Raw genomic sequence first — 25,390 nt, forward strand, 5'->3', positions numbered from 1 at the left:
CCTATCCAAGCTAAAAACTACACTTTATTGAATTTCAGAGTTTGATCCAGAGGTGTTTTCTGAAAATGAAACTTGGGTCTCATAGCTCTCCCTTAGTGGACTTAATTAAAAAAAGAGCATTTTCAATTATCAAAACAAAATACTGTACAAGGCTGCTGCAAAGTTATTAGGTTTGCAGCTGAAATAAAAAGATACTGATTGGAAGGAGAAAGCAATGACTGTAATCCTGCCTGGTGTAACTGCAATAATTGTTAGAGGGTCTTCCAATAAGGATGACTAGCTTCAGAAAAATCATGGCATGCACAGTTGCACCAATAGAGTTCTTAGAGATGGAAGTTCAAGCTTATTCATGTGCTAAGAAGGTCGATGTGGCTTTTATGTATGTGGCTTTATCAGTCCATATGCACTTCGAAAAAGCCAAAAAAGGTGCATGTGCCATGAAGGCCCATGTGGCCAGAACAAAATGACGCATATCCAGTGGCCACATTCTAGCAAAGCAGTTTCCAGGATGATGACCTAAATTTGAACCATATTGGTCATGAAAAGCCTGTGATAACACAGGTCAAAATCTGTATGAGGCCAGGTGCAAGTCCCAGATTATTTTTGATGGAATAGATACTCCTCAAATGGTGCTCTCAAGCCAGACAGTATTACTGCTTATAGTTTGATTAAGTGTTCCCCAATACATTAAGATGGTGGTGGGTGTATATATTTACCAGGTCACCGAAAATACCACTTAAAAGCATTGCTTAAGTGATCTAAAAGAAACTGATGCAGGAAAGCACATAAAGAGGGGAACTCCTTAGAAGCCTGACAGAAAAAGTTAATTAATAATTCCAATGTTGTTTGTTAAATACATAAATGATGCTGTAATTTGAAGTTAGACGTTTAATTACAATATAAGTGTGACCAGACGCACCACTAATGCAGAAGACATGTTACAAATTTGCTTAAAGTTAGTGTCTACAACAAATTGGACAAAGTACCAAACAATCCCATGTAGTCTGACTTTTGTTGTACAACCCCAAGTCTCGTCCCAAGAAAATAAAAATATTATATTTAGAATTCAGTCGCAAGAAAAGCTGTAGCTAGCCAAATATCACAAAGCTGGAAATGGCAGGTTTCTAATGCATTTCCGAAAGCTTGTTGTCAACAATGCTGATGGTGAAGAAAATTTTATTTTATTTTATTAATGTAATCCAGAAATCTAAACTTGGATATTGGTAACTGCTTCAAAGTTTTACAACATTTCAAAGGGTACTTGTTGTCAGACATCACTCCCTTGCTCTTGACCCTCATCAGCAATGACATATCCTTAAGACTACTCACCATCATCAGAGCAGAGTTGCTACAGCTTTAGCCCATAAATTCTGCCATGGTCCTGCTAGTTTAAACGCTTTACATGAACTGGTTTGCTAACTGAGCTTATTGACATTGTACAAAACAGGTAGCAGCATTGAAAATCCGTGCCATAAATGTTTTGGATTAAAGCAAAAACAGGTTTTGAAGGGGCCCCGAAACCCTTTACAAAAAGATTCTAAGAGAGTTACAATCTGTGTCATAAATGTTGTTAAGAATACTGGCAAAATTTGAATTTATGTGTAATTCATCTGTCTAAAGGTCTATGAGAAGTTTGGTATTGTGTCAGTGTTTACAGTTAATTATCTTTCTAAAGGAATATGTGTATTTTGGTATAATATGTCCAAACAGACCTTTGTACATCACTGCCAGGATCAAGCCCAATTAGCCCCAAGATATATGGGTAGCTTGCAATAAAGTCAAATCAGACCAGTGTATATCACTGCCAGGAAGGAATCTCTTCTAGTCTTGCTAGTGTGTCTAGAACATACATAGTCTTGGTTGGTTACAAATTTACAAGCTTGTAATAGTGTGATGCACTCTAAATATAAAAGTGACAGGAAATAGCTGGTCCGGACTCAACTAAATATTGAAAAACACAGAAACAAGATTGAAGTGTGTCCAAATCATAGTAGTATTCCATCTACACGGCATTCGCATGGCAACTGAAAGTGTAAATGGAATTCAATTACACAGGTTTAAAATGGGAAAAAATGCCAAATTGAACCCTAAACCCCATAAATAAGCAGTTTTTTGAAAAAACATTACAAAATCATGAAAACCCCTGGTTATTCAACAAGTTTGGCTAACCCACATTTTTTCAAAAAATGCCAAATTTGACCAGGTCAAAGGCATGCCAGTTTGACCCGGCATTGCCCAGGTATCAGGCATCAAATAAATGTACTTAATTGCATTTTATTCCCATTTAATGCTTCTATGGTCCAAATGGTAGAGGTGCAATGATAAAAAGGTGCATTTGTAATATCAGTAACCTAAGTTCAAATCATCACACTGCCATAAAGTGGCCCACAACTTTGAGAACACGCTGCTCTGGAAATAACACATCCAATGCTGGTGCTTGTTTCTCAAAAAATTAGCCTGGAGACGGTGATGTTCTCAGCTACCCTTAACAAAAAGATGGATAACAAGTTTGTGAAAATAAACGGACTCGAACTCTTTCAAAGTGTATAAAGTAAAAAGTGTTAATTTTATGATCAGAATTAGATTAAGCAGAAATCATACAATATTTGAACAATTAACACAGCAATATACCCTAGGAAAACCCTCCTACTTGAGGGAGAAAAACCCAGCAACAATATCTCTTATATATATTGAAAAATTCAATTACAATATCGCCAACACAAAAGCCAATTATGAGGCCATTCACAAGACCGAAATGCAACTATAATAATGGCACCACTTTGTAATATATATCGATCTCCTTGATATAAGATTCGAACTGCTATATAAGTAAATCTGAACTGCTGAAGTATGAATGCAAAGTGAAGTAGAGCGATCTGAGTGAGTGAAAAAAAAATTCGATCTCAAAGAATGAAGTTACCTTATGCATTTATATGTGCATTGTGCCCCTACATATGAGTCGTCCTCCTTGACTCTTCAATTAGAAGAGTGGCGACTCAATTAAAGTCGGCCTATAAATAATTCTTGGTTGGCGAACATAAAAATTAAGTCTCCCGCCGCTAATACTTCAACACTCCCTCTTAGCTAGGGAGATATCTTCTCAGATACTCATGTCATGGAGCTCTCAACATGACAATCACAATGGCTACACCCATTAGTGAAAAGGGTTCATCATGGAGTCTCTCAACGTGATATCATCATGGAGTCACTCAACATGATGTCTGTAGTCACATAAATCTGTCCATTTTAATTAAATGAATATTTCGTATTTATTTGATTAAAAATCCACTAGCCATCAATTAATTAAATAAATATTTAATTAATTCATCCCCAAACATTCTTCTATTAATTAAATAAATTACTCAATTTATTTTAATTAATTCATTAAAATCCAATTCCAATCAATTAAATAAATAAAATCTATTTATTTAATTAAATCCCCTTTTCCTCTTTTAAATAAATTAAATAAAACATTTATTTAAATCATTATCCCCACCCCACTTGCATTTTCCTACAAATGCAACTTGCACACATTTTGAAATAAATGAATTTTTATTTTAATAAAATCCTATTTTCCCTCACCCACCAAATCCACTTGCAAAAATCTAATCCCCTTCTAGATTCTTCTAACCCCTTCTTAATTAGCCTAATCCATCCCCTAAATATTGTCACATTCATAAGCAAAATGGAGTCACTTTTCAAATGGCCCAAAGTCTTGGATAACCATTGAAGGTTTTCAACCTTCAACCACCAAAAACCCCAAAGTCTTTGAAAACCATTAAAGGCTTCCAACTTTCAACCACTTAATCCACAAAGTCTCCAATAACCATTAATGGTTACCTCAAACCCTCCCACATGGTTAAAACATTTGTTTTGACTCAACCTCTACCCAACCCAAAGGTCTCATCAAGCATTTAATGCTTTGACCATGATTATCTCTTAATCATTTCCACAAAGGTTTATCCTTGGATTAATTCCTAATTCAGTGGGTAATCCTAATTTAGGCTTGACCCTTAGCCTTTAGATAACCATGAGGTCTTCTCAGGCCTTTAATGCCTCCAACCTCTTCTCTCAACCCAATCCTGTGTTGACACTTGTCACTATTTTATTGGTGCCAATTGTGCACATGGATCCCCAACTTTCAAGCTTGACCCTTGATTAAACCCTTCAATCCTGGCCATCCATTGCTCCATTTTTCCTATAAATAGAGCCCATTCCTTCATACTCAAGATCCTGAAAACTTGTATGCATCTAAGCTATAGACATTTTAGAGAGCATTTAGCAATAGCATAACTAAATCTTGTCTTTTTAGTTAAAATATATCATTTTAGCATAAATAGCTTTTTCATTTCATGTTTGGAGCTATTCTACAATCTCAATCCTCCATAAGCATCCATAGTGCAAAAAGCTGCTGAGAGCTACACTATTTTGGAACTTGGAGAGGAGAGGAACAAGGGAGAAGGAGCTAATCTCATGCTAAGAGATAGTTGGAGATATCTCATTGTCTTACTTCTTTAGTTAGATTCATTAGCATGTGTTTTTAGTATCTCTCTTGGAATGTCTTCATAGGTTTTAGTTTTTGATTGATTAACTCTAACATCTTGTGTGTTTTATGTTGTTTGATCTTAAACTAACATTGTGCCATTTAGGAGGGCATCATTTGGTGAACCCGACGTGAATCGAACACGCAACCTTCTGATCTTCATTTTTGAAATTAACATTTTTTTCTTGTTGAAATTGCCACACAGGTCGCGCTTCGGCGCTATTGAACGCGTTTTAGCGCTATTGAAAAATTTCTTTTAGCGCTATTGACCCTAAAGTAGCGCTATTGAAAATGTTTCAGCGCTATTGACAACATTCCAGCGCTATTGTCACCGTTTCAGCGCTATTGACTCAATTCTAGCACTTTTGTCTTCTCGGGATTTTCTTTTCTTTAAGCGCTACTGTGTAAATTAGCGCTTCTGCTCACGCAGACTAGCGCTTTCGTATTAATTAGCGCTTCTGTAAAAACACAGAATAGCGCTATTGCGACAGAGTGTCGCCCAAAGGGACTTGTAACCGAAAAAAATCAAAAATTAGGCTTGTGGAAGCCCCCCCTGTGAGCATTAATTTTCTTAACTTGTTTCTTTTCTTTGTGCAGGTTAACAACACAACAAAAATCACAAAAATTTTTATTTAGTGCTTAAAAAGAACTTAAAAAAACACAAAAAAAAAAAAAAAAAAAAATAGTTTCATTGTTTTCTAGTTAGGGCTACATTTTGTTTTGGTGCTTAAAATCAACCAAACAAACTTTATTTGTTGCATCAATTGGGACTTAAAAATCACAATCCACACTTCGAAAATTTGGTGCAGTAAAAAGAACAATCCACTTGTCTTTATTTTTGGCAAAAACAAATTTTCCTTCATGCAATCGTGTTTTTCATTAAGTTGACCAGGACTTTCAACTTATAGATTACAAAACATATTGCTTTGAAAGTTAAAATGAACACCATGGCTGTTGGAGCAACATCTCCAAATAGTTAGATCATCTTTGCAAATGTTGGATTAAAAAGAACAAGTGAATTTCGTGTTTGGCACGCTTGTGCACAAAAAGTCAGTCGAGTGGACCTACTTCTAACACACACTATCCTCTCCCTTGGCTTTCGTGGTCCTAGGTGCAAGAGAAAAGTGTTAGTAACACTCAAAATTTTATTTTTTAAGAGAGGCCTGCCAAGGGATCGATACTCTTGGGAACGACCTCGAGCGGTAAATCCTTCGAGCCGCTATAGAAATCAGGTGAGAGCGAAAGCTGTAGCCTTGGGTATAGCTGTTCCTACAGTGTAACTGGCCGAAAGGACAAATGGGCCCCACCACCAGTTACAAGGCTCTTAAGTGAGTCACTGCAGAATGAACTTATGTCCAAAGCCATCGAACATGACTAAACACCTTTAAGTAGTAGCCCACCTGTTCTATTGATTGAGGATATTTGAGATATAATTTAGTGCAAGAGCATAGAAGGTTTTGCTCCCAAGATACTCACCATACATATTTCCTTGAGTAGAAACATAGCTTTTTGAAAAGTCACTTGTGGCTTGATAAAAGTGGTGACTCCCCCATCATAGGGATCATCTATTTGTTATGCTCGCGCAAGACTTAGTATATCACATCCTTACCTGCCACGGCGGGATTCATAAGGTATGTAGTACCAAAGTCGAAGAAATATCAAGATGTGGGCTAAATTTATCACAACTGGCCATCTGACCATAGGGATAAAGAGTGTTTGAAGTGTGTTCGTTTTACAGACCTAGTGCAAATTGAGCCGACTTCAGGCTTTGGAAATACACCTTAAAATAAATCTAAAGGAAGGGTCAAAAACAAGTCCAAGGATTGGGTTGATCTAGACCCATACTCATTTGTGCCTTTGAGGCTACAATTTTGTGTTTGTGTGCTTGCTTTGTTTTCTTGTCAAAGAAAAATCAGAAAATCAATCCCAAAAACAAAGTATTCATCCAACATCTGTCAACACAACCAAAAATACCAAAAACACAGTGCCAATAACGAAGAGTCACAACTTTTATGACCATTCTTCACATCTTGCGAAAGAAGAAGGGTCATCAGAATATTACCTTGAAAAGAAGACCATTAAGCTCAAAGGCTTTAATAAAAAGGAGGAAATTCTTCTATCTCAATCGACAAATCTTTGTCTCCCATAGAGTCTTTCTACATCGCATGCGTCTATACCTTCAAGGTAAAACAAACGAGTTTGATTCAGAATCATTGAACCGCAGAGCTTTTATGCAATATAGAGCTCTGAGTTATCACAAAAATCAAGGAGGAAAAATTAATCCCAACTTCTTCCCAAACATCTGTATCACCTACAACACAGCTCGAGAAGTGCCACCAACGCCTGAAAGGGAAGAGATGGAGTTTGTCCCGTTTATAACACAAAGTTTTTATTGAAGTTGAAAACATTTTCATCCATCATCCTTCTCATCCATCATCATTTCATCATCAATCCATCTCAAAACTCTCAAAACATTAAGAGGTTCTTGTCCCAAGATTCCTTTTTAGATATTGCTTGAAATCAAACACATCACATCACTTTTTAGATTGTTTCTACATCTAGGATAAGCTCATCCTAAGAGACACATCTACGCAGGTTAAAACTAGTTCATGAGTGAATCCTCTCATTACTAGGTAGTTAAATCTGTAACACATCTCAGATTTCTCTGCACCTTATCACATCCAAACTTATCAAACAAACAAGCAAATCAAAGAAGGAATTTCGATTACATCTACCTTAAAGTGCTAGAGATCCCCATACAACACAAATCACCAACCAACCAATCTTTCATTTCATCACCAACTCATCATCATCTTCAATCAACTTCAAAACAAACTTGTAAACAAAATGGCTCAAACCCGATCGCGATCAAGGCAGCGAGAAATAGAAATTGAGGAAGAAGAGGACAACCTCAATGAATTTCAAGAGGCACTTGGAGGAAATGGGAATGACGAAAACCCAAGTACTCCCACTCCTTCAACAATCGAAAGGGTTCAGCATAACCCTCATTTTAACAGATTATTCGATGAAATACTAAGGAGCAACGCAGATGCTCACTTTTTAAGACTCGCTCAAGAAGGAGCCAAACTCCCCTCAGACTTTGATCTTGCCCAATTAAGACAAGCATCAGAAAGACAAAGTCGCCATGAGGAGGAAAGGCGTAGAGATCCCACCAGATATAACATCCCTCGAGGTAACCCACCACCTCCTCCTCCTAATGAAATGGAGATGTTGCGGCAACAAGTTGAGAATCTCGCCCAACAACTTCATAGTGGTGTTAAAACCAATCAATTCTCACTTAACGACATCTGTCCCTATCCGTTTGATAGGAATCTTTATATGCCACCCTTTCCACGCGGGTTCGAAACACCAAAATTCGAAAAATATAGAGGAAAGGGAGATCCCCGCGATCATGTCCGAGAATTTCATTCCGCTTGTCTCGAAGTCGCATATGAAGACACATACTTAATGCGCCTTTTTCCCCAAAGCTTGGGAGGAACAACCACATCATGGTTTTCCCGACTACCAGGCGGCATAAGAACATTTGAGGAACTCATCCAGAAGTTCCTATCTCATTACTCTTATAATATTGAACGTGACATCACCATGGCTGATCTATGCAACACCAAACAAAAACCAGGTGAATTATTCTCAGTATTCCTGCAACGATGGCGCCAAATGTCTAGCAGACGTTCTCTTCAGTTACCTGAACGAGAACTAGTGGAAATTTTCATTTCCAACTTAAACGAAGAAATGGAATTTCACCTGGATGTCAAAGATACAGATTCTTTTAACGATATGATCACCAAGGGTATAAAATGTGAACGGGCACTCATCAAAAAAGGACTCATCAAAATCTTTAATGAACCAAAAGATGGTCCTCGCCCGCGCTTCAATAGTGATAAACCAAACTTCTGGAACAAGAATAAGAATATCGTCAACGATGGAGTTGTGGATGCTCGGACTGTCCAAAATGCACAACCTGTGGTTCGATTTGCAGGACAAAATCCTCCACCTCAAAATAACACAAATGTTCCTCTTAATCAAGGTCGCATCACATCTCATGATGAACCAAGACCTCGTCCACAAAAACAAAAACGCACATACACTCCCTTAGGGGAACCCATTGAAACAGTGATGCGACAACTCATTTCTCAGAATTTGATCACTCTACCTAAGTTATCAAATTATGAGCCTCAAGTCAAACCGGCATGGTGGAGAGATACTGAACATTGTGAGTTCCATCAAGGAAGAGGACATAAGACAAGTAATTGTCATCGATTGAAAGATCTCATTCAGGATCTTATTGATCGAGGAGAAATTGAAATTGAAGGACATGACCCAAAAACAACCAATAATGATCATCAGATGTTCAAGAATCCACTTCCATCGCAAGATCAAAGGGGTCCTTCCACTTCCAGACGAGGTCCTGATACCACTGATTATACGCAGGCTGCGTATAATTACACTGTCAATCACCTGTATGATGCCAGTGAACAAATTGCAACTATCACCTTCAAAAATCCCACCTCCAATTGCAATGTTGTTACACGTCGTGGCAAGGTCACCATCAAGGCAGCTCCACAAGGCACCACCTCCAATCCAAAACAGTACAATCTTGTGGAACAATTAGACAAAACGCCTGCACTTATATCCATTTTAGAGCTATTACGCCTATCACCATCTCATAAAACTATCTTGGATCAAGCACTCCAAGAGGCATCAGTCCCTGCAAACCTGAACACGGACCAATTTCAAGCCATGGTTGGAAATCTAAAGTCATCACCTTGTCTCACTTTTTCCGAAAGTGACAACTCTTCATTCCAACAACCTCATAACGCCTCACTCCACATTGAAGGCTTTGTCAACCAACACAGGATCAAGCGAGTCTTGATCGATAATGGAGCTGGCCTAAACATTTGCACACTACAATTGGTCACAGCATTGGGATATGCAATAGAATCAGTGGATCCTCGTAAGAAGATCACCATCAAGGCCTATGATGATGCAGAGCGTTCATCCAAAGGAGCTGTGGTACTACCAATCCGAGTGGGCCCCGTGGTAAAGCACATCATTTGTCAAGTTCTGGACCTTCCTCTGCCATATAATCTATTATTAGGGAGACCTTGGATACATGCCATGCAAGCCGTTCCATCTACCTACCATCAATGTATCAAGTTCCCACATAATGGTGCAGAGGTCACAATCCTGGGCGACGCAAATCCCTTTGCATTTTGCCATAATATCAGCCATCAACCAGAGATTACTATTCCTAATAATAGGGAAGCCATTTCCTCCACATCATATGTAAATCCCGCCTCTCTTGCCAGTTCAAACACTCCTATACCCAAGCAAGAAAAGCTTAAAATGAAAGTCGCAGAGGAAGGTCCTGGAGAATACAACTTGAGTCAGCTCTTTTGTGTGGGACAAATGCCCACTTCTCCTAGAACACATGGTAAACCACAGCAGTTGCTCCAGCAACCACTAATCACGCCAGCATGTGCCTTAACGCCTTTCATCCTTGGAAAGAGTCAAGAGGAAGAAACACAAGATGAGGACCTAGCGGAATGGATCTATAAGGATCCCATCACCACTGATAAACCGCAAGTTACACTTCCTACAGAACAGTATGGCAAAGGCCTCCTCATTATGCAAAGAATGGGGTATGATGGTCAAAGTGCTTTGGGATCCTGCAAACAAGGACGACATGAACCTCTGCTACCAGAATTCAAGCCCAAAGGTAATACAGGCCTAGGCTTTGAAAAAGAGATCCTTCCTAAACTCAGACTCAAAGGAAAACCCAGCAAACCATTTTGCCCACCTACTGCTAAGAGGACACCTTTCATAATCAAAGCACCATCAAACACTATCCCCACTGCCCCATCGGGGCTCACAAACCCACCGCAACCATCATCAGTGCCAAACATACCACCAATCGCACCAGTAATCCCATCAATAACACCAATAGCAGCGGCAACTGTATCCGAATCCGCAGCAGCATCTATGGCCCCAGCAGTTCCTGCAGAAGCCACTGAGGCAACACAGCCGATACTTCCTATAACAAATCCTTTAAACCCCATCACGGTTCCTGCAGCACCAATCACCTCAAAGGTACATAAACCAATCACGCCTGCCGTGTTCAACTCCAAAGACATCCCAGTATGGTATAGCAATCGGATGCTGGAAAGTGATTCAGAGACCGACTCACATGAGTGGGAATTCGATTCAGTGCAACTTAACACTTCAGATGAGGAAGACACATCCCCACCTCCGCCACGCAAAGACATCCCTGTTTACGGAGAAGCACAGATAAAGACCACTTGGGTACCTGAGCTGGAAACATCTTCCATAGACCCTACGTCTCATCCTACGCCTGATTCTGACAGGGAGAGTACTATCAACGACCTTCACCACACTGTCTTAACCCTCACTGATACCTCTAACGCACTTAACTTAATAGATGAAGTAATGCCCATTATCCACCCTGAACTCATCGAATGGAACCAACCAAATCCCCCATGTCTTGACCTCTTCCAAAACGATGAGGCTATCATTGACTTTTTGGAATTAAGGGATAATCTACCAAGCGGGGATCACAAAGCTGGATTCGCCATTGAACTTAATAGCGCAGCATACTTCGGGGCGGATGCCAAACACTTCAGCTGCAAAAATATAACAATAAAACATGGATCTTCCAGTGAAAACCACACTGTGGCACTGTTTGATCCGACAACAGTAAATAGAAAGAGTGTATCCAATGGTGAAAACCTCTCTGAGGCGCCTGAGGATGAAGGGTTTGACATTCTCCCTGATAGTACACAACAGGAACGATCTACGATTCTTATTGAGGAGACCAAAGAATATAATGTGGGGACTCCTGACAATCCTCATCTTATACATCTGGCATCTCTTCTCACTCCAGAAGAACAGCCTCAATTTATAGAGTTCTTCCAGAAGCGTCAGATCAACTTTGCATGGTCATATGCAGACATGCCTGGGCTTGATCCTGATTTAGTCATGCATCACCTCACAGTAGCAAAAGGAGCCAAACCTGTCAAGCAGAAGCTTCGTAAGATGCATCCTCAAATTGCAGTGCTAGTCAAAACAGAACTCAAGAAACTCCTGGATGTTGGTTTCATTAGGCCAATTGATTATGCAGAATGGATCTCCAACATTGTGCCTGTTGGCAAACCAAAAGGGGGCATCCGCATTTGTACTGACTTCAGAGATCTGAATAAGGCATGTCCTAAGGATGACTTTCCCCTACCAAATATCGACATCATAGTGGATCTAACAGCAGGACATGCCATGCTTTCACTCATGGATGGATTTTCAGGATATAATCAAATAAAGATCGCACCAGAAGATCAACATAAGACAGCCTTCACATGTCCATGGGGCACATACTGCTGGAATGTAATGCCTTTTGGTCTAAAGAATGCAGGAGCGACCTATCAAAGAGCAATGACCACCATCTTCCATGACATGATGCATACTATGATGGAAGATTATGTGGATGATTTACTAGCAAAATCACTTACTAGAGAGGGACATCTCCACATCTTAGATCAAATCTTTGATAGACTGGAACAATATCATGTTCGACTCAACCCAAAGAAATGTGTCTTTGGAGTGACCTCTGGGAAGCTTCTAGGATACATTGTCTCAAGCAAAGGCATTGAGGTCGATCCAGCAAAGGTTAAGGCAATCATGGACATGCCACCTCCAAAGAATATCAGTCAGCTAAGGACACTACAAGGACGGCTTCAATCCATCCGAAGATTCATTGCACAATTGGCTGATAAGTGTCACCCATTTACACATCTGCTACACAAGAACATACGCTTTCAGTGGGATGACAAATGCCAACAAGCATTTCAGACGCTTAAAAACTATCTCATGAATCCACCATTGCTGATGCCACCAGATCCAAGAAGACCATTATTACTCTATATCTCGGCAACAAGTACAGCATTGGGTGTACTACTGGCACAACATAATGAAGAAGGTAAAGAGTGTGCTGTTTACTACATCTCTCGTACACTGGTTGGCTATGAACTCAATTACACACCTATTGAGCGAGCTTGCCTAGCAGTAATCTTGGCAGCCACTAAATTGCGGCACTATCTGTTGACACACAAGGTACAACTCATCGCAAAGATTGATCCACTCAAGTACTTACTCAGCAAAGCAGCATTGACAGGTCGTTTGGCCAAATGGGTAATGATTCTAAGTGAATTCGACATTGAGTATGTGGACCGTAAGGCTATCAAAGGGCAAGTTATTGCGGATCAGTTGGCCGATGCACCACTCATAGGCGATCATCCTCTCATTTCCAATTTTCCAGATGAAGAGATATTCATGATCACAGAAGCACAACCATGGAAACTATATTTTGATGGTTCATACACTAGGCACGGCTCAGGGGCAGGCATTCTATTTATCACACCTCAAGGTGATAGCATCCCGAAGTCTTACAGGCTCACATTTCCATGCACAAACAACATAGCAGAGTATGAGGCCTTAATCACAGGACTCAGATTAGCCATACAATGGAAATTAAAAGAACTGCAAGTATATGGCGATTCCCAACTAGTCATTCGACAAGCAACAGATGAGTATCAGACCAAAGATGATAAACTCATGCCATACAAGCAAATGGTGGACAATTTAAAGACATCATTTACTATTATCACTTTTGAGCAGATACCAAGAGATCAGAATCGAGCTGCTGACGCTATGGCTACTATCGCATCTCTCCTAGATCTTCCACAGAATTCAACACGCTACGAGTTCTTGGTAGAACAGCTTTGGATTCCCGCTTATGATATCCCCGAATCCGAAATGATATGTCGCCTTGTCGGTTCTGAATCCCCATGGTACGATGAGTTCTACACCTATCTTCGCGATCATACCCTTCCTCCCAACCAACCAAATAACCAACGTAAAACCTTCATTCGCCAAACTGCTCGATATACCATTATTGCCGAAACCCTATACCGACGTAGTCTTGATGGTACTCTCCTTCGATGTCTGGAACAAGATGAGATAACAAAGGCTTTGGAAGAAGTACATGAAGGAATTTGCGGGACTCACTCAAGTGGTCCATCACTAGCCAAGAAGATCATGCGAGCTGGATACTATTGGCCATCTATGGAAAAGGATTCCTACTACTTTGTCAGGAAATGCAAGAAATGCCAAGTTCATGGCGACCTGATACATGCACCAGCACAGGAACTGCAACCAATCACAACACCATGGCCTTTCTATCAATGGGGCCTTGACCTTGTGGGTAAGATTCATCCATCTTCATCCAACGGCCATAAATTCATTATTACCGCCACCGAATATTTCACCAAGTGGATCGAAGCTGTTCCACTTACCCAAGTCACCGGCAAGCAGATCGCCTCATTCATCCTCAATTACATCATCTGCCGGTATGGTGTACCCATGTCCATCGTCACAGATAACGGTCTTCCTTTCAAAAATCAGGATGTCCGTGAGCTTTGTGAGAAATTTCATATCCAACACCGCTTTTCCACTCCCTATTACCCACAAGGCAATGGTCAGGCTGAAGCATCCAATAAAAACATACTACGGATCCTAAAGAAGACAGTCAATGATGCCGGCCGTGATTGGCATGTTCAACTAAATCCAGCGCTATGGGCATATCGAACTAGCATTCGAACCCCTACAGGTGCAACTCCTTATTCATTGGTCTATGGTGCTGACGCTATCTTACCTATTGAGGTCGAGATCCCATCACTACGGGTTTCCTTGCACAATCTCATCGATGATGAAACTTACAGAGTGTCCCGTCTTCAGGACTTAGAGTTACTTGATGAGAAACGACAAGCTGCATACAATCACCTCAAAGCCTATCAGCAGCGCATGAGCAGAAGCTACAATCACCGAGTTAGACCTCGTACATTTGAGGTAGGTGATCTTGTTCTACGAGAGAATCCTCGCAACCAACCAAACAGAGAACATCAGGGTAAGTTTGAATCAAACTGGCTGGGCCCATATGTTGTCACTGCTGTGTTCGGGTCCGGGGCATATCAGTTGGCTACTTCAGAAGGAGAACCGCTCGCAGATCCAATCAATAGCATGCACCTCAAAAGGTTTTATACCTAAGGTATACTGAGCATCAGGCTCCCCTACATATCAAGAAAATATCCAAAACATTCAGAAAATGTCCTGAAGAAAATACAAAAACATTCAAAAAAGTAAAGAAAAATCATGCATCCAAACGGTGAACAAACACTCCGGTGACACCTTGGGTAAGTGCGATGGTGAAAACCTGGCAAACAGGCGCCACTCGTAAAAGCAATGGCTCCAGTATCTTTCAGGCTCGTTGCAATCACATTCATGCACACACACATCCATCCATCCAAACTATGGCTTGTTATTTGATCTGCAATTAAGACAGTACTCCACGCGTCTAGCATCCCACCTTTTCATAGTCCAGTCTACAAACTGGGGGCAATACCCTTACCCTCGTGATGGAAGTAGATTCTACATTGTCTTATGATTCATTAAGTTCTTCATTCAAGCAATCATCAGAATACCAAAAACATTCAAAAATGTCTCAACACAAAATACCAAAAACATGCAAAAATGTCTCACAAAAATCCAAAAACATTGAAAAACCATCGAAAATCACCCAAAAACATGACAACACCTTGTACATATTCATTCGATCAGATGCAAAACAAACATTGACAAACTACTCACACCCTGACCATTTACCAATCAAACCAACACAATCGACTTCAACAAACCAAACCTGTCTTTAAACAAGGATGCATCCTTCCTTACCAAAACAAAGACAAAAGTGACGTTTTCTTTGACAAGAAAATTATGTTAAGCTATCAAATACTTGGTTGATTTGTGAGTACAATCATTTGTTTATCTGTATCGGGATCCTTTCAGCATTGTTTTGTATCGTTTGCGCATTATTTCCGATGAAGTTCTGGGGCATGTACTAATGGTGTCTACGTGGGAAGTTCACCAAGCTACGTGATCTTATGCAAAATGCAGTCATAGATCACTACGGCTTGCTGACTACAGCGTATACCTCGACCATATGGGCATGAACCATTACCAAGGATCCATATTCTTTATTCTTTATGTATATATACTGTTTGGTTGCAGGTACAATGCTCATTCTTTGGTTCCTCTTCCTCCAAATTGGATAAAGGTTTTATTTTCTTAGTACGGTATGCACTTGTCTCAGGATCTGATCAAGCCTAAGATCAAGGAGGACGATCCCAGTCATGCACGAAAGGAGATAATCCTTGTCTGTTCCGCAAGCAATACTCAGGTCAACTTGATCCATTATATCAAGTTGCTTGTATTAACTTGCTATATAAAATCCATGTAAGAAATACTCTGGTCATCTTGAATCTTTATGTCAAGATGCTTGTATTCTCTTCCAACATTTTAAAGCTCAATGATGAAAATAGAGCACTATGGATCGTCATCTCATCTGTATATATTGCATTTCGTTGCATTCCACCCATCCATACATTCATAATAGCTGCATATCATTCATACATAGTCATAATAATGCATACTCTATTTTCCTCTTCTTCCATAGGAATGAGTCATAGGTTTTCCATTTCTTCTATCTAACATTGAACCCCCCCCCTCACCCTCCCCATCTCGATAATCAGCATCCCATACCCTACATCGTTTCTCAATCAACCCAATCAAGCCACGTTCATCACCATCCATCTCTAAATAGGAGGGATTGTGTTTCCTATCCTAAGTCATCCAATAAGCCAAGCAAGTTACTCTGTCTGCACAGGTACATCGACTCACACACACCTAGACTATCAACAGATACTCTGATCAAGTATCTTCAGGTCTCAACAGGTAATCGATCATGGTAATCCTAGACTACATCAGGCATTTATCATAATGGCCTAGTCTCAACGGGGCTGCCATGATTCCCCACAACCATCCATCACATGCACACACTATCAATTGATCAACCAATCAAACACAATCCATCGGACAATTACATCAATTGTCTAAGTCTCAACGAGTATTTTTGTTTCATATACCTTGACTTCATCGGGCAATTGCATCAATTGTCTAAGTCACATCAGGTCACTTTGATTCACTTACTCATCCATCACATGCACACACTATCAATTGATCAACCAATCAAACACAATCCATCGGACAATTACATCAATTGTCTAAGTCTCAACGAGTATTTTTGTTTCATATACCTTGACTTCATCGGGCAATTGCATCAATTGTCTAAGTCACATCAGGTCACTTTGATTCACTTACTCAGACTTTATCTTGTCCAAGCAAACAACTGGCATCAACTGTCATGCTTTGACTTGACCGGGGCAATTAAACCGATTGCACCAGATTGTCCACACAATTTTGATCAATTGTATAGCATCAATCCAAACCCCACACTACATCTACTATGTATCTCTTGCATGACCTCAGGGTACTCGCTGGCTTGTTGTTTATCTGTATTCACTCCATGTTTCCCCCGTTTTCTTCTATTTTTCACCCGTATGCCTAACTTCTTCTCTTCTACCACCCTGCCAATTTTCATTCTTTTTCGAGAGATCGCCCGATTTTTCAAAAAATTTCGGCCCATCTCTCGAGGGGGCATACCACCCATTAAATTTACATTTTATGGGGCATTTCTTCACACCAGTTTTTCTTTCTTTGAAACGATGCGATAAACTGCACCGTCTCAAAGAGGGGCAAATGTAGTCACATAAATCTGTCCATTTTAATTAAATGAATATTTCGTATTTATTTGATTAAAAATCCACTAGCCATCAATTAATTAAATAAATATTTAATTAATTCATCCCCAAACATTCTTCTATTAATTAAATAAATTACTCAATTTATTTTAATTAATTCATTAAAATCCAATTCCAATCAATTAAATAAATAAAATCTATTTATTTAATTAAATCCCCTTTTCCTCTTTTAAATAAATTAAATAAAACATTTATTTAAATCATTATCCCCACCCCACTTGCATTTTCCTACAAATGCAACTTGCACACATTTTGAAATAAATGAATTTTTATTTTAATAAAATCCTATTTTCCCTCACCCACCAAATCCACTTGCAAAAATCTAATCCCCTTCTAGATTCTTCTAACCCCTTCCTAATTAGCCTAATCCATCCCCTAAATATTGTCACATTCATAAGCAAAATGGAGTCACTTTTCAAATGGCCCAAAGTCTTGGATAACCATTGAAGGTTTTCAACCTTCAACCACCAAAAACCCCAAAGTCTTTGAAAACCATTAAAGGCTTCCAACTTTCAACCACTTAATCCACAAAGTCTCCAATAACCATTAATGGTTACCTCAAACCCTCCCACATGGTTAAAACATTTGTTTTGACTCAACCTCTACCCAACCCAAGGGTCTCATCAAGCATTTAATGCTTTGACCATGATTATCTCTTAATCATTTCCACAAAGGTTTATCCTTGGATTAATTCCTAATTCAGTGGGTAATCCTAATTTAGGCTTGACCCTTAGCCTTTAGATAACCATGAGGTCTTCTCAGGCCTTTAATGCCTCCAACCTCTTCTCTCAACCCAATCCTGTGTTGACACTTGTCACTATTTTATTGGTGCCAATTGTGCACATGGATCCCCAACTTTCAAGCTTGACCCTTGATTAAACCCTTCAATCCTGGCCATCCATTGCTCCATTTTTCCTATAAATAGAGCCCATTCCTTCATACTCAAGATCCTGAAAACTTGTATGCATCTAAGCTATAGACATTTTAGAGAGCATTTAGCAATAGCATAACTAAATCTTGTCTTTTTAGTTAAAATATATCATTTTAGCATAAATAGCTTTTTCATTTCATGTTTGGAGCTATTCTACAATCTCAATCCTCCATAAGCATCCATAGTGCAAAAAGCTGCTGAGAGCTACACTATTTTGGAACTTGGAGAGGAGAGGAACAAGGGAGAAGGAGCTAATCTCATGCTAAGAGATAGTTGGAGATATCTCATTGTCTTACTTCTTTAGTTAGATTCATTAGCATGTGTTTTTAGTATCTCTCTTGGAATGTCTTCATAGGTTTTAGTTTTTGATTGATTAACTCTAACATCTTGTGTGTTTTATGTTGTTTGATCTTAAACTAACATTGTGCCATTTAGGAGGGCATCAATGTCCATCATGGCTACTCCCATGTGGAAAGAAACATGTGTACAAGTGCCCATAACAAAGTCACTCAACGTGATGTCATCATAGAGTCTCTCAACATGATGTCCAACATGGCTACTCCCATGTGGAAAAACACAAGTATAAAGAATTCATCACGGAGTCTCTCAACGTGATGTTGTCATGGAATCTCTCAACATGACATCCAAAATGGCTACTCCCAAAGGGTGGAAGGAACAACATCTCCATCTCAGAGATGAACAAGGGCTTTCACCTCAAATTTCTCTATCACAAAGAAAAATGCATTAAGGCAAGTCACAAAAGATCACTGATGCTAAGTCTCCCTCTCAGCAAGGGCTTTATTCTCCACAACTCAAAGCTTGTCTCGAAAGTACACAAACTTCACTCTGGAGAGAGGCTTGGTGAGAATGCCAGCCGTCTGTTCATCGGTGTAGATATATCTCAACTGAATAGCTTTCCTCTGTACCATATCTCTGATGTAATGGCATTTGATCTCAACATGTTTTGTTCTATCATGAAACATTGGATTGACAGATAGCTTCACACAGTTTTGATTGTCACAGTGATTAACAGTCGGCTCCACTGACTATCCAAACAATCCTGCAAGAAGCTTTTGAAGCCACACTGCTTCTCGAGTTGCAACACATGTTGCAATGTACTCAGCCTCTACAGTACTAAGTGCTACAAAATTCTGCTTCCTGCTGCACCAAGAAATCATGGCAGACCCCAAACTGAAGCAACAACCCGATGTGCTCTTTCTGTCAGTCACACTCTCGGCCCAATCAGAATCATTGTAACCTTGTAACTTCATATTTGCACTATAAGTATATTTCAAACCATATCCTATTGTGCCACGCAAGTACCTCAAGATATGTTTTGCTGCAACTAGATGAATATGTCTTGGTTCACACATAAACTGACTGAGAGCACTTACTGCATAACAAATGTCAGGTCTAGTATTGACTAGATACATCAATGAACCAATCAACTGTCTGTACATGGTAGGATCTACTAAATCTGAACTAGCTGCAGACTCCCTCAACTTCAAATTTGTTTCCATAGGTGTAGACATGGACTTGCAATCCATCATCCCAAATCTCTTTAAGATATCAATGGTATATTTCCCTTGACTTAGAATAATTTCATTGGGTCTTTGCCATACCTCCAATCCTAGAAAGTAATGCATATGACCTAGATCCTTCATCTCAAACTCAGAAGCTAACTCCTTACATTTGTCAATGAGATGATCTTCTCCAGTAATAAATAAGTCATCAACATAAAGAACCAATATTAGAGTCTCGCCATCAATTACATTTAAGAAGAGATTTGAATCTGCATCATTCTTGAAGAAGCCCAAGCCCATCAAATATCGATCAATCCTCTCATACCAAGCACGAGGAGCCTGCTTAAGGCCATACAAAGCCTTCTTTAGTCTGCAAACATGAGATTCCTTCCCATGAATCACAAAGCAATCAGGTTGCTCAATGTATACTTCCTCTTCAATCACACCATTAAGAAATGTTGTCTTCACGTCCATTTGATGCAGCTTCCATCCCTTTGCTGCTGCAATGGCAATAATAGTCCTGATGGATGTATAACGAGCAACTGGAGCAAATGTCTCCTCATAATCTATTCCCTCTTTCTGAGAGAATCCTCTAGCTACAAATCTTGCTTTGTACTTCTCAATACTTCCATCAGCTGCATGCTTGATCTTGAAAAGCCAATTGGAAGATACAATTGATTTTCCTTCAGGTCTCGGAAGAATGTCCCAGACATCATTTTTGATAATAGATTGATATTCTTCATCCATAGCATCTCTCCATACATGCTGACTCGAAGCTTCCTCAACAGTGGAAGGCTCAAAATGAATGATGTGACTCATCAATGCCACATCTGCTGGAAACCTTTGAGGTTTCTTGTTTTCTCTAAAAGTGCCTCAAGGAGTTGCATACTTTTTTGCCTCTTGCATAGTTTATCTAGCCAATAGAGGTCTCTTTCAACCAATGACAATGTCTCTCGGACCATCAGTAGGTTCCAAGGGCTCAACTGGATCAATGGCCTCTACTGGATCAGTAGACTCCCTCTGAATCTCAAGAGTATGATCAACGTCCATGTCCTGAGGAGTCTCCTGTTCTTCATTATCTATCTCCATGTGTGAACCTTTGGATCTTTTGAATGCAACATCTTCTTCAAAAGAGACATCCCTACTGATCTCTATCTATTTCTGTCTTGGAATATAAATCCTGTAGGCTTTTGAAGATTCACTGTAACCCACAAATATTCCTTTCTTGCCAAATGGTTCTAACTTAGTTCTTTTGTCTTTAGGCACATGAATATAAACAGGACAACCAAAGATTCTCAAATGACTAACCTCAGGTCTCACACCTGTAAATGCTTCTTCAGGAGTCATATTTTCCAATATTCGATGAGGGCTTTGATTCTAAACATACACTGCAGTACTGGATGCTTCTGCCCAAAGGAAGGTTTGTAGATCTTGATCATGGATCATGGCTTTGGCTGTTTCAACTATAGATCTATTCTTCCTTTCCGCAACTCTGTTTTGTTGAGGATTGTAAGGAACACAAAACTCCCTCTTAATCCCTGCCTCAATACAAAAGTTACGGAAGCCTTCAGAGGTGTATTCTCCTCCGTTATCAGATCTCAAAACTGAATCCTTTTCCTGGACAAATTTTTTACTTGTGCCTTGAATTCTTTGAATTTCTCAAGCACTTCTTCAGATTCTTTTGATTTCAAGAAATAAATCCAAGTCTTTCTAGAGTAGTCATCAATGAAAATTACATAATACCAGAAACCACTCAAGGACGCCACAGACATTGGTCCACACAAATCAGAATGAACAAGATCTAAAATACATTTTGATCTACTTTTACTACTATGAAAAGGACCTTTAGAATTCTTACCCATTGTGCATCCTTTACAAATAGCATCATGCTCCTGACTGAGTTTCAAAAGGCATGTAACCATCTTCTGCATGGATGGACGAGCTTTGAAGTGAAGATGAGCAAGTCTCCTATGCCATAGCTCACTCGAACTGGAAGAATCATGCAGTAATGCTTGAACTGGGCTGGTGTAAAGTTTATAAACTCTCTCTTGGAGAGCACCAATCACCTTAGTTGTTTTGATGCTGGAGTTCTTCAGCCAGGCAAGAACTTTCCCTACTGAAAATGCAACTTGATATCCTTTATCCTCTAAAGCTGAAATTGATATAAGGTTCCTCTTGATGCCTGGTATGAACAAGACATCACTCAAGTGAAGAGGAATGCTTGAATCTAGGTGAAGAGAGGTGGTTCCAGCACCTTTCACTGAATAGCAAGCATCATCTCCGATTATGACTTGAAGGTTGGTTTCTCTTTCCACCAAATCTGAAAGATGCTCTCTATTTCTTGTAATGTGTCGAGAAGCGCCACTATCAATCAACCATGTGCTGCTATCGGTTGGAACATTGCTTGATAGGGCAGAAATGAATAGAAACCCTTCTTTGTTGTCTCTAGATTCCCTTTGAGGAGATACTTCACCAACATCCGCCATAGAAGCATGTTGCTTTGGTCTTGTAGGGCAATCTCGAGCATAGTGACCATACTTGTCACATCTGAAGCATTGAATTTGAGAGAGATTTCTCTTCTTCTTTGAATCAGGAGCGGCATCTAATTTCTTGTCTCTATTCCTCTTGAAATTTCCTTTTCTCCCTTCTCTTCCTTGCTTCTTTGAAGTTTGAGCAGCAAGTACATGAGTGTCTTCATTGTGGGAGCTTCGACCAATCCCTCTTGCAGCCAATCTGGATACTTCTTGAATACAATCAGCCCTAAGGCAATCAAACTTTGGTATCTTAGATCTTCCACTGATACCTTGGATAAAGGGTTCCCAAGATTGAAGAAGACCATTGAGAGCCAACATCACTAAGTCTCTGTCTTCAACTATATCTCCAATAACATATAGTTGGTCCTTCAATTCAGTGATCTTCATGAAGAAGGAGATGACTGAATCTCCTTTAGCCATCTTGATTTGATGTAGTTGTTGCCTTAATGCAAGAGCTCTACTGGTATTATTGATCTCATATAATCCCTCCAAATACTTGAACATCTCTCTAGCCGTCTTCAACTTGGATATAATAGGCACAAGGTGATCCTTTACGGAATCAATCACAATATATATCGATCTCCTTTGTAATATATATCGATCTCCTTGATATAAGAATTGAACTGAGGCCATTCACAAGGCCGATCTGCAACTATAATAATGGCACCACTTTGTAATATATATCGATCTCCTTGATATAAGAATTGAACGGCTATATAAGTAAATCTGAACTGCTGAAGTATGAATGCAAAGTGAAGGAGAGAGATCTGAGTGAGTGAAAAAAAAATTCGATCTCAAAGAATGAAGTTGCCTTATGCATTTATATGTGCATCGTGCCCCTACATATGAGTCGTCCTCCTTCACAAGGAGGATGACTCTTCAATTAGAAGAGTGGCGACTCAATTAAAGTTGGCCTATAAATAATTCTTGGTCGACGAACATAAAAATTAAGTCTCCCGCAGCTAATACTTCAACAAAAAGGTCAGGCGACTACCCAAGGGGTTGCAGTATGACAGTAATGTGGAACACTTGTAAGGGAAGGACAAAGGTTCAAATTACGCCCTTCCCCATATCACTGCAATTAAATGGCCCATGATCCATATGGACATGTGAATTTGTGGTGTACCACTAATTGGGTACCTTCAAGTCTGACCCAATAACTATATATCTTACGACAATGTTTCTATTGAAAGAGGTTGACATATTCCCCCAGCAACCACTGTTGAGAGATGTTTAAAAGTGTTTTATGTAAAAATGAAGATAAGATTTACAGCTTTTGTTAGCATCTTTCAGAAAGTATGCACTAGACTCTATCAGTATAAAACGCCTATGGCAAAATTTATCAAATCATAGCTACCATTTTCCAAAAAATCTCCCCCACTTTTCTGTGTGGATGAGGTAAACTACAACCTCACTTAGCATTTCCAGTAAAACAGATTGAGGCTCCACATCTTCAAATTAAGATTCTGCTTATTCATATTGCTTGTTTTGGCTTTTCACGATACCGTTCCCTCAACAAAAATGGATGTGGTAACCCTCTCCATGGGACAGAGTCTAGAGACCTGGTAATGTAGTTCAGTTTTCGCTTTAGTCTTCTTTAGAGGCACCCCATAACCTCACGCAAGTCCATTTTTGTGGACCATTTAAAGCAAGAAAGAAAAACGGTAAGGTAGCTGAATTATAATCAGACAAAATCTAGATCCCTTGCAGACATATTTAATGCCCATTTCAACCCCACAATGCAACAGAAGGATAATTTCTTGGAAGTAAAATTTAACGAGAGACACAACACGTACTTTTCCCTCAATTATTTTCAAACATGAGAACATGTGGAAATAATCTCTAATATATAATCAAAAGTCATTGTTTGAAAGTACATTTCAGCTTGTACAAATCCATTGCATTACAAGCATTAAGTGCCAAGTCCGATTTCCAGTTCATTTGAAGATTTGAAGGTGCACATTAATCAATACAATCTGACATATAGTAGATGGTATTGTTACAGAACGCTTATAATATAAAGAAAATTGAAAAATTGAAAAATTGAAAAATAAATACCGATTTATGAAAATATAAGTTCTCTGTGAATGCCCTCAATATTTGCAGGCTTTCCGTAGTTGCGAGTCCGAGACCCCGGCGAGAAAAATCCTTTAGATTATCAAGAAGGGTGTATCCCAGAGATTTTCCAACAACACGACTTCTTCTCTTGTGAAATTCTGAGGCGTTTATATGATTTTGACCTTGGAAGTGACTACAAATAAGCACACCTATTTTTATGTATGAAAAATACCCGATTTATGTACGTTGGTGCGTAAGAAGTACGTTCAGAGGCAAATTAGACCCTCGATTTTGCTTCTGAAATTGAGGAACATACTTCTTTTGACCTGCGGTATCCAGCAAGATATTTAGTACAGGTTATAAAGGACTTTTATAAAAAAAAATTTAGTGTTTATTTGGTAATCTATGCTAAATATAATGTTGGGAGAGACGTTTTTCTTATTTTGTATTAGGTTTTCAACAAAATAATTACGATTTGTTGTGTAGTAGATAGATAAAGTATAAGTATACTATTTTTATTTATATATTTATTTTCAAATTGTTAGGGGTGGCACTTTTTTCATTAAAACAGAGAAAAGAAAAGTTACATTAATTAATAGAGAGAGTGAAGAGCAAAGTTCTAATGGCCTCTATGATCTTTTGTGCTCTCTCTAATTGCTAAGGAGGAAACAAATCTTCATTTTCTCCAATCATGAACTCATAGGTCTCTATGTTATTATTTTCTAGTTTGTTTCTCATTACAGCGACCGTGTCTATCTTGTCCTTATCTTTGATCACCTTCTTCACTCAATATGCATTTGCAACCAAACCAAAGAAAGAACGTGTCTTCAATTTTTGGAGAGTTGTGACCGTCGATTCACACAGGCTTGAGGAAACCATACTATTGATGGCCTTCTTTTCATCAGCATGGTCTCCAGTGGTTCGTGTTACATTGTATACAAAGCACTCTAGAAGCTCTGAATTATGTGAGTGAGGGCCCTCTAGCAGTTTGTCGCCTA

At 39.3% G+C, this 25,390-nt stretch overlaps 2 protein-coding genes across 2 annotated transcripts in view; both read right to left on the bottom strand.

The window, feature by feature from the left end:
* The window catches only part of LOC131041781 (uncharacterized), a 43,475-nt gene extending 18,720 nt beyond the window's left edge, over nt 1-24,755 (bottom strand). Inside the window, exon 1 of the mRNA XM_057974989.2 lies at nt 24,393-24,755. The gene's annotated coding sequence lies outside the window, so the exon portion shown is untranslated. The remainder of the gene's footprint in view (nt 1-24,392) is intronic.
* On the bottom strand, nt 19,324-19,797 carry LOC131041771 (secreted RxLR effector protein 161-like). The gene has a single exon (XM_057974973.1). The coding sequence runs from the start codon at nt 19,795-19,797 to the stop codon at nt 19,324-19,326; it is 474 nt and encodes a 157-aa protein (XP_057830956.1).
* Nucleotides 24,756-25,390: the final 635 nt, after the last annotated feature.

Source organism: Cryptomeria japonica, chromosome 10 (genome assembly GCF_030272615.1).
Source record: "Cryptomeria japonica chromosome 10, Sugi_1.0, whole genome shotgun sequence".
Taxonomy (NCBI): Eukaryota; Viridiplantae; Streptophyta; class Pinopsida; order Cupressales; family Cupressaceae; genus Cryptomeria; species Cryptomeria japonica.

Excerpts from the sequence above, each read along its gene's own strand:
- LOC131041771 (XM_057974973.1), bottom strand. The coding sequence starts at position 19,797 with ATGGAAACAAATTTGAAGTTGAGGGAGTCTGCAGCTAGTTCAGATTTA.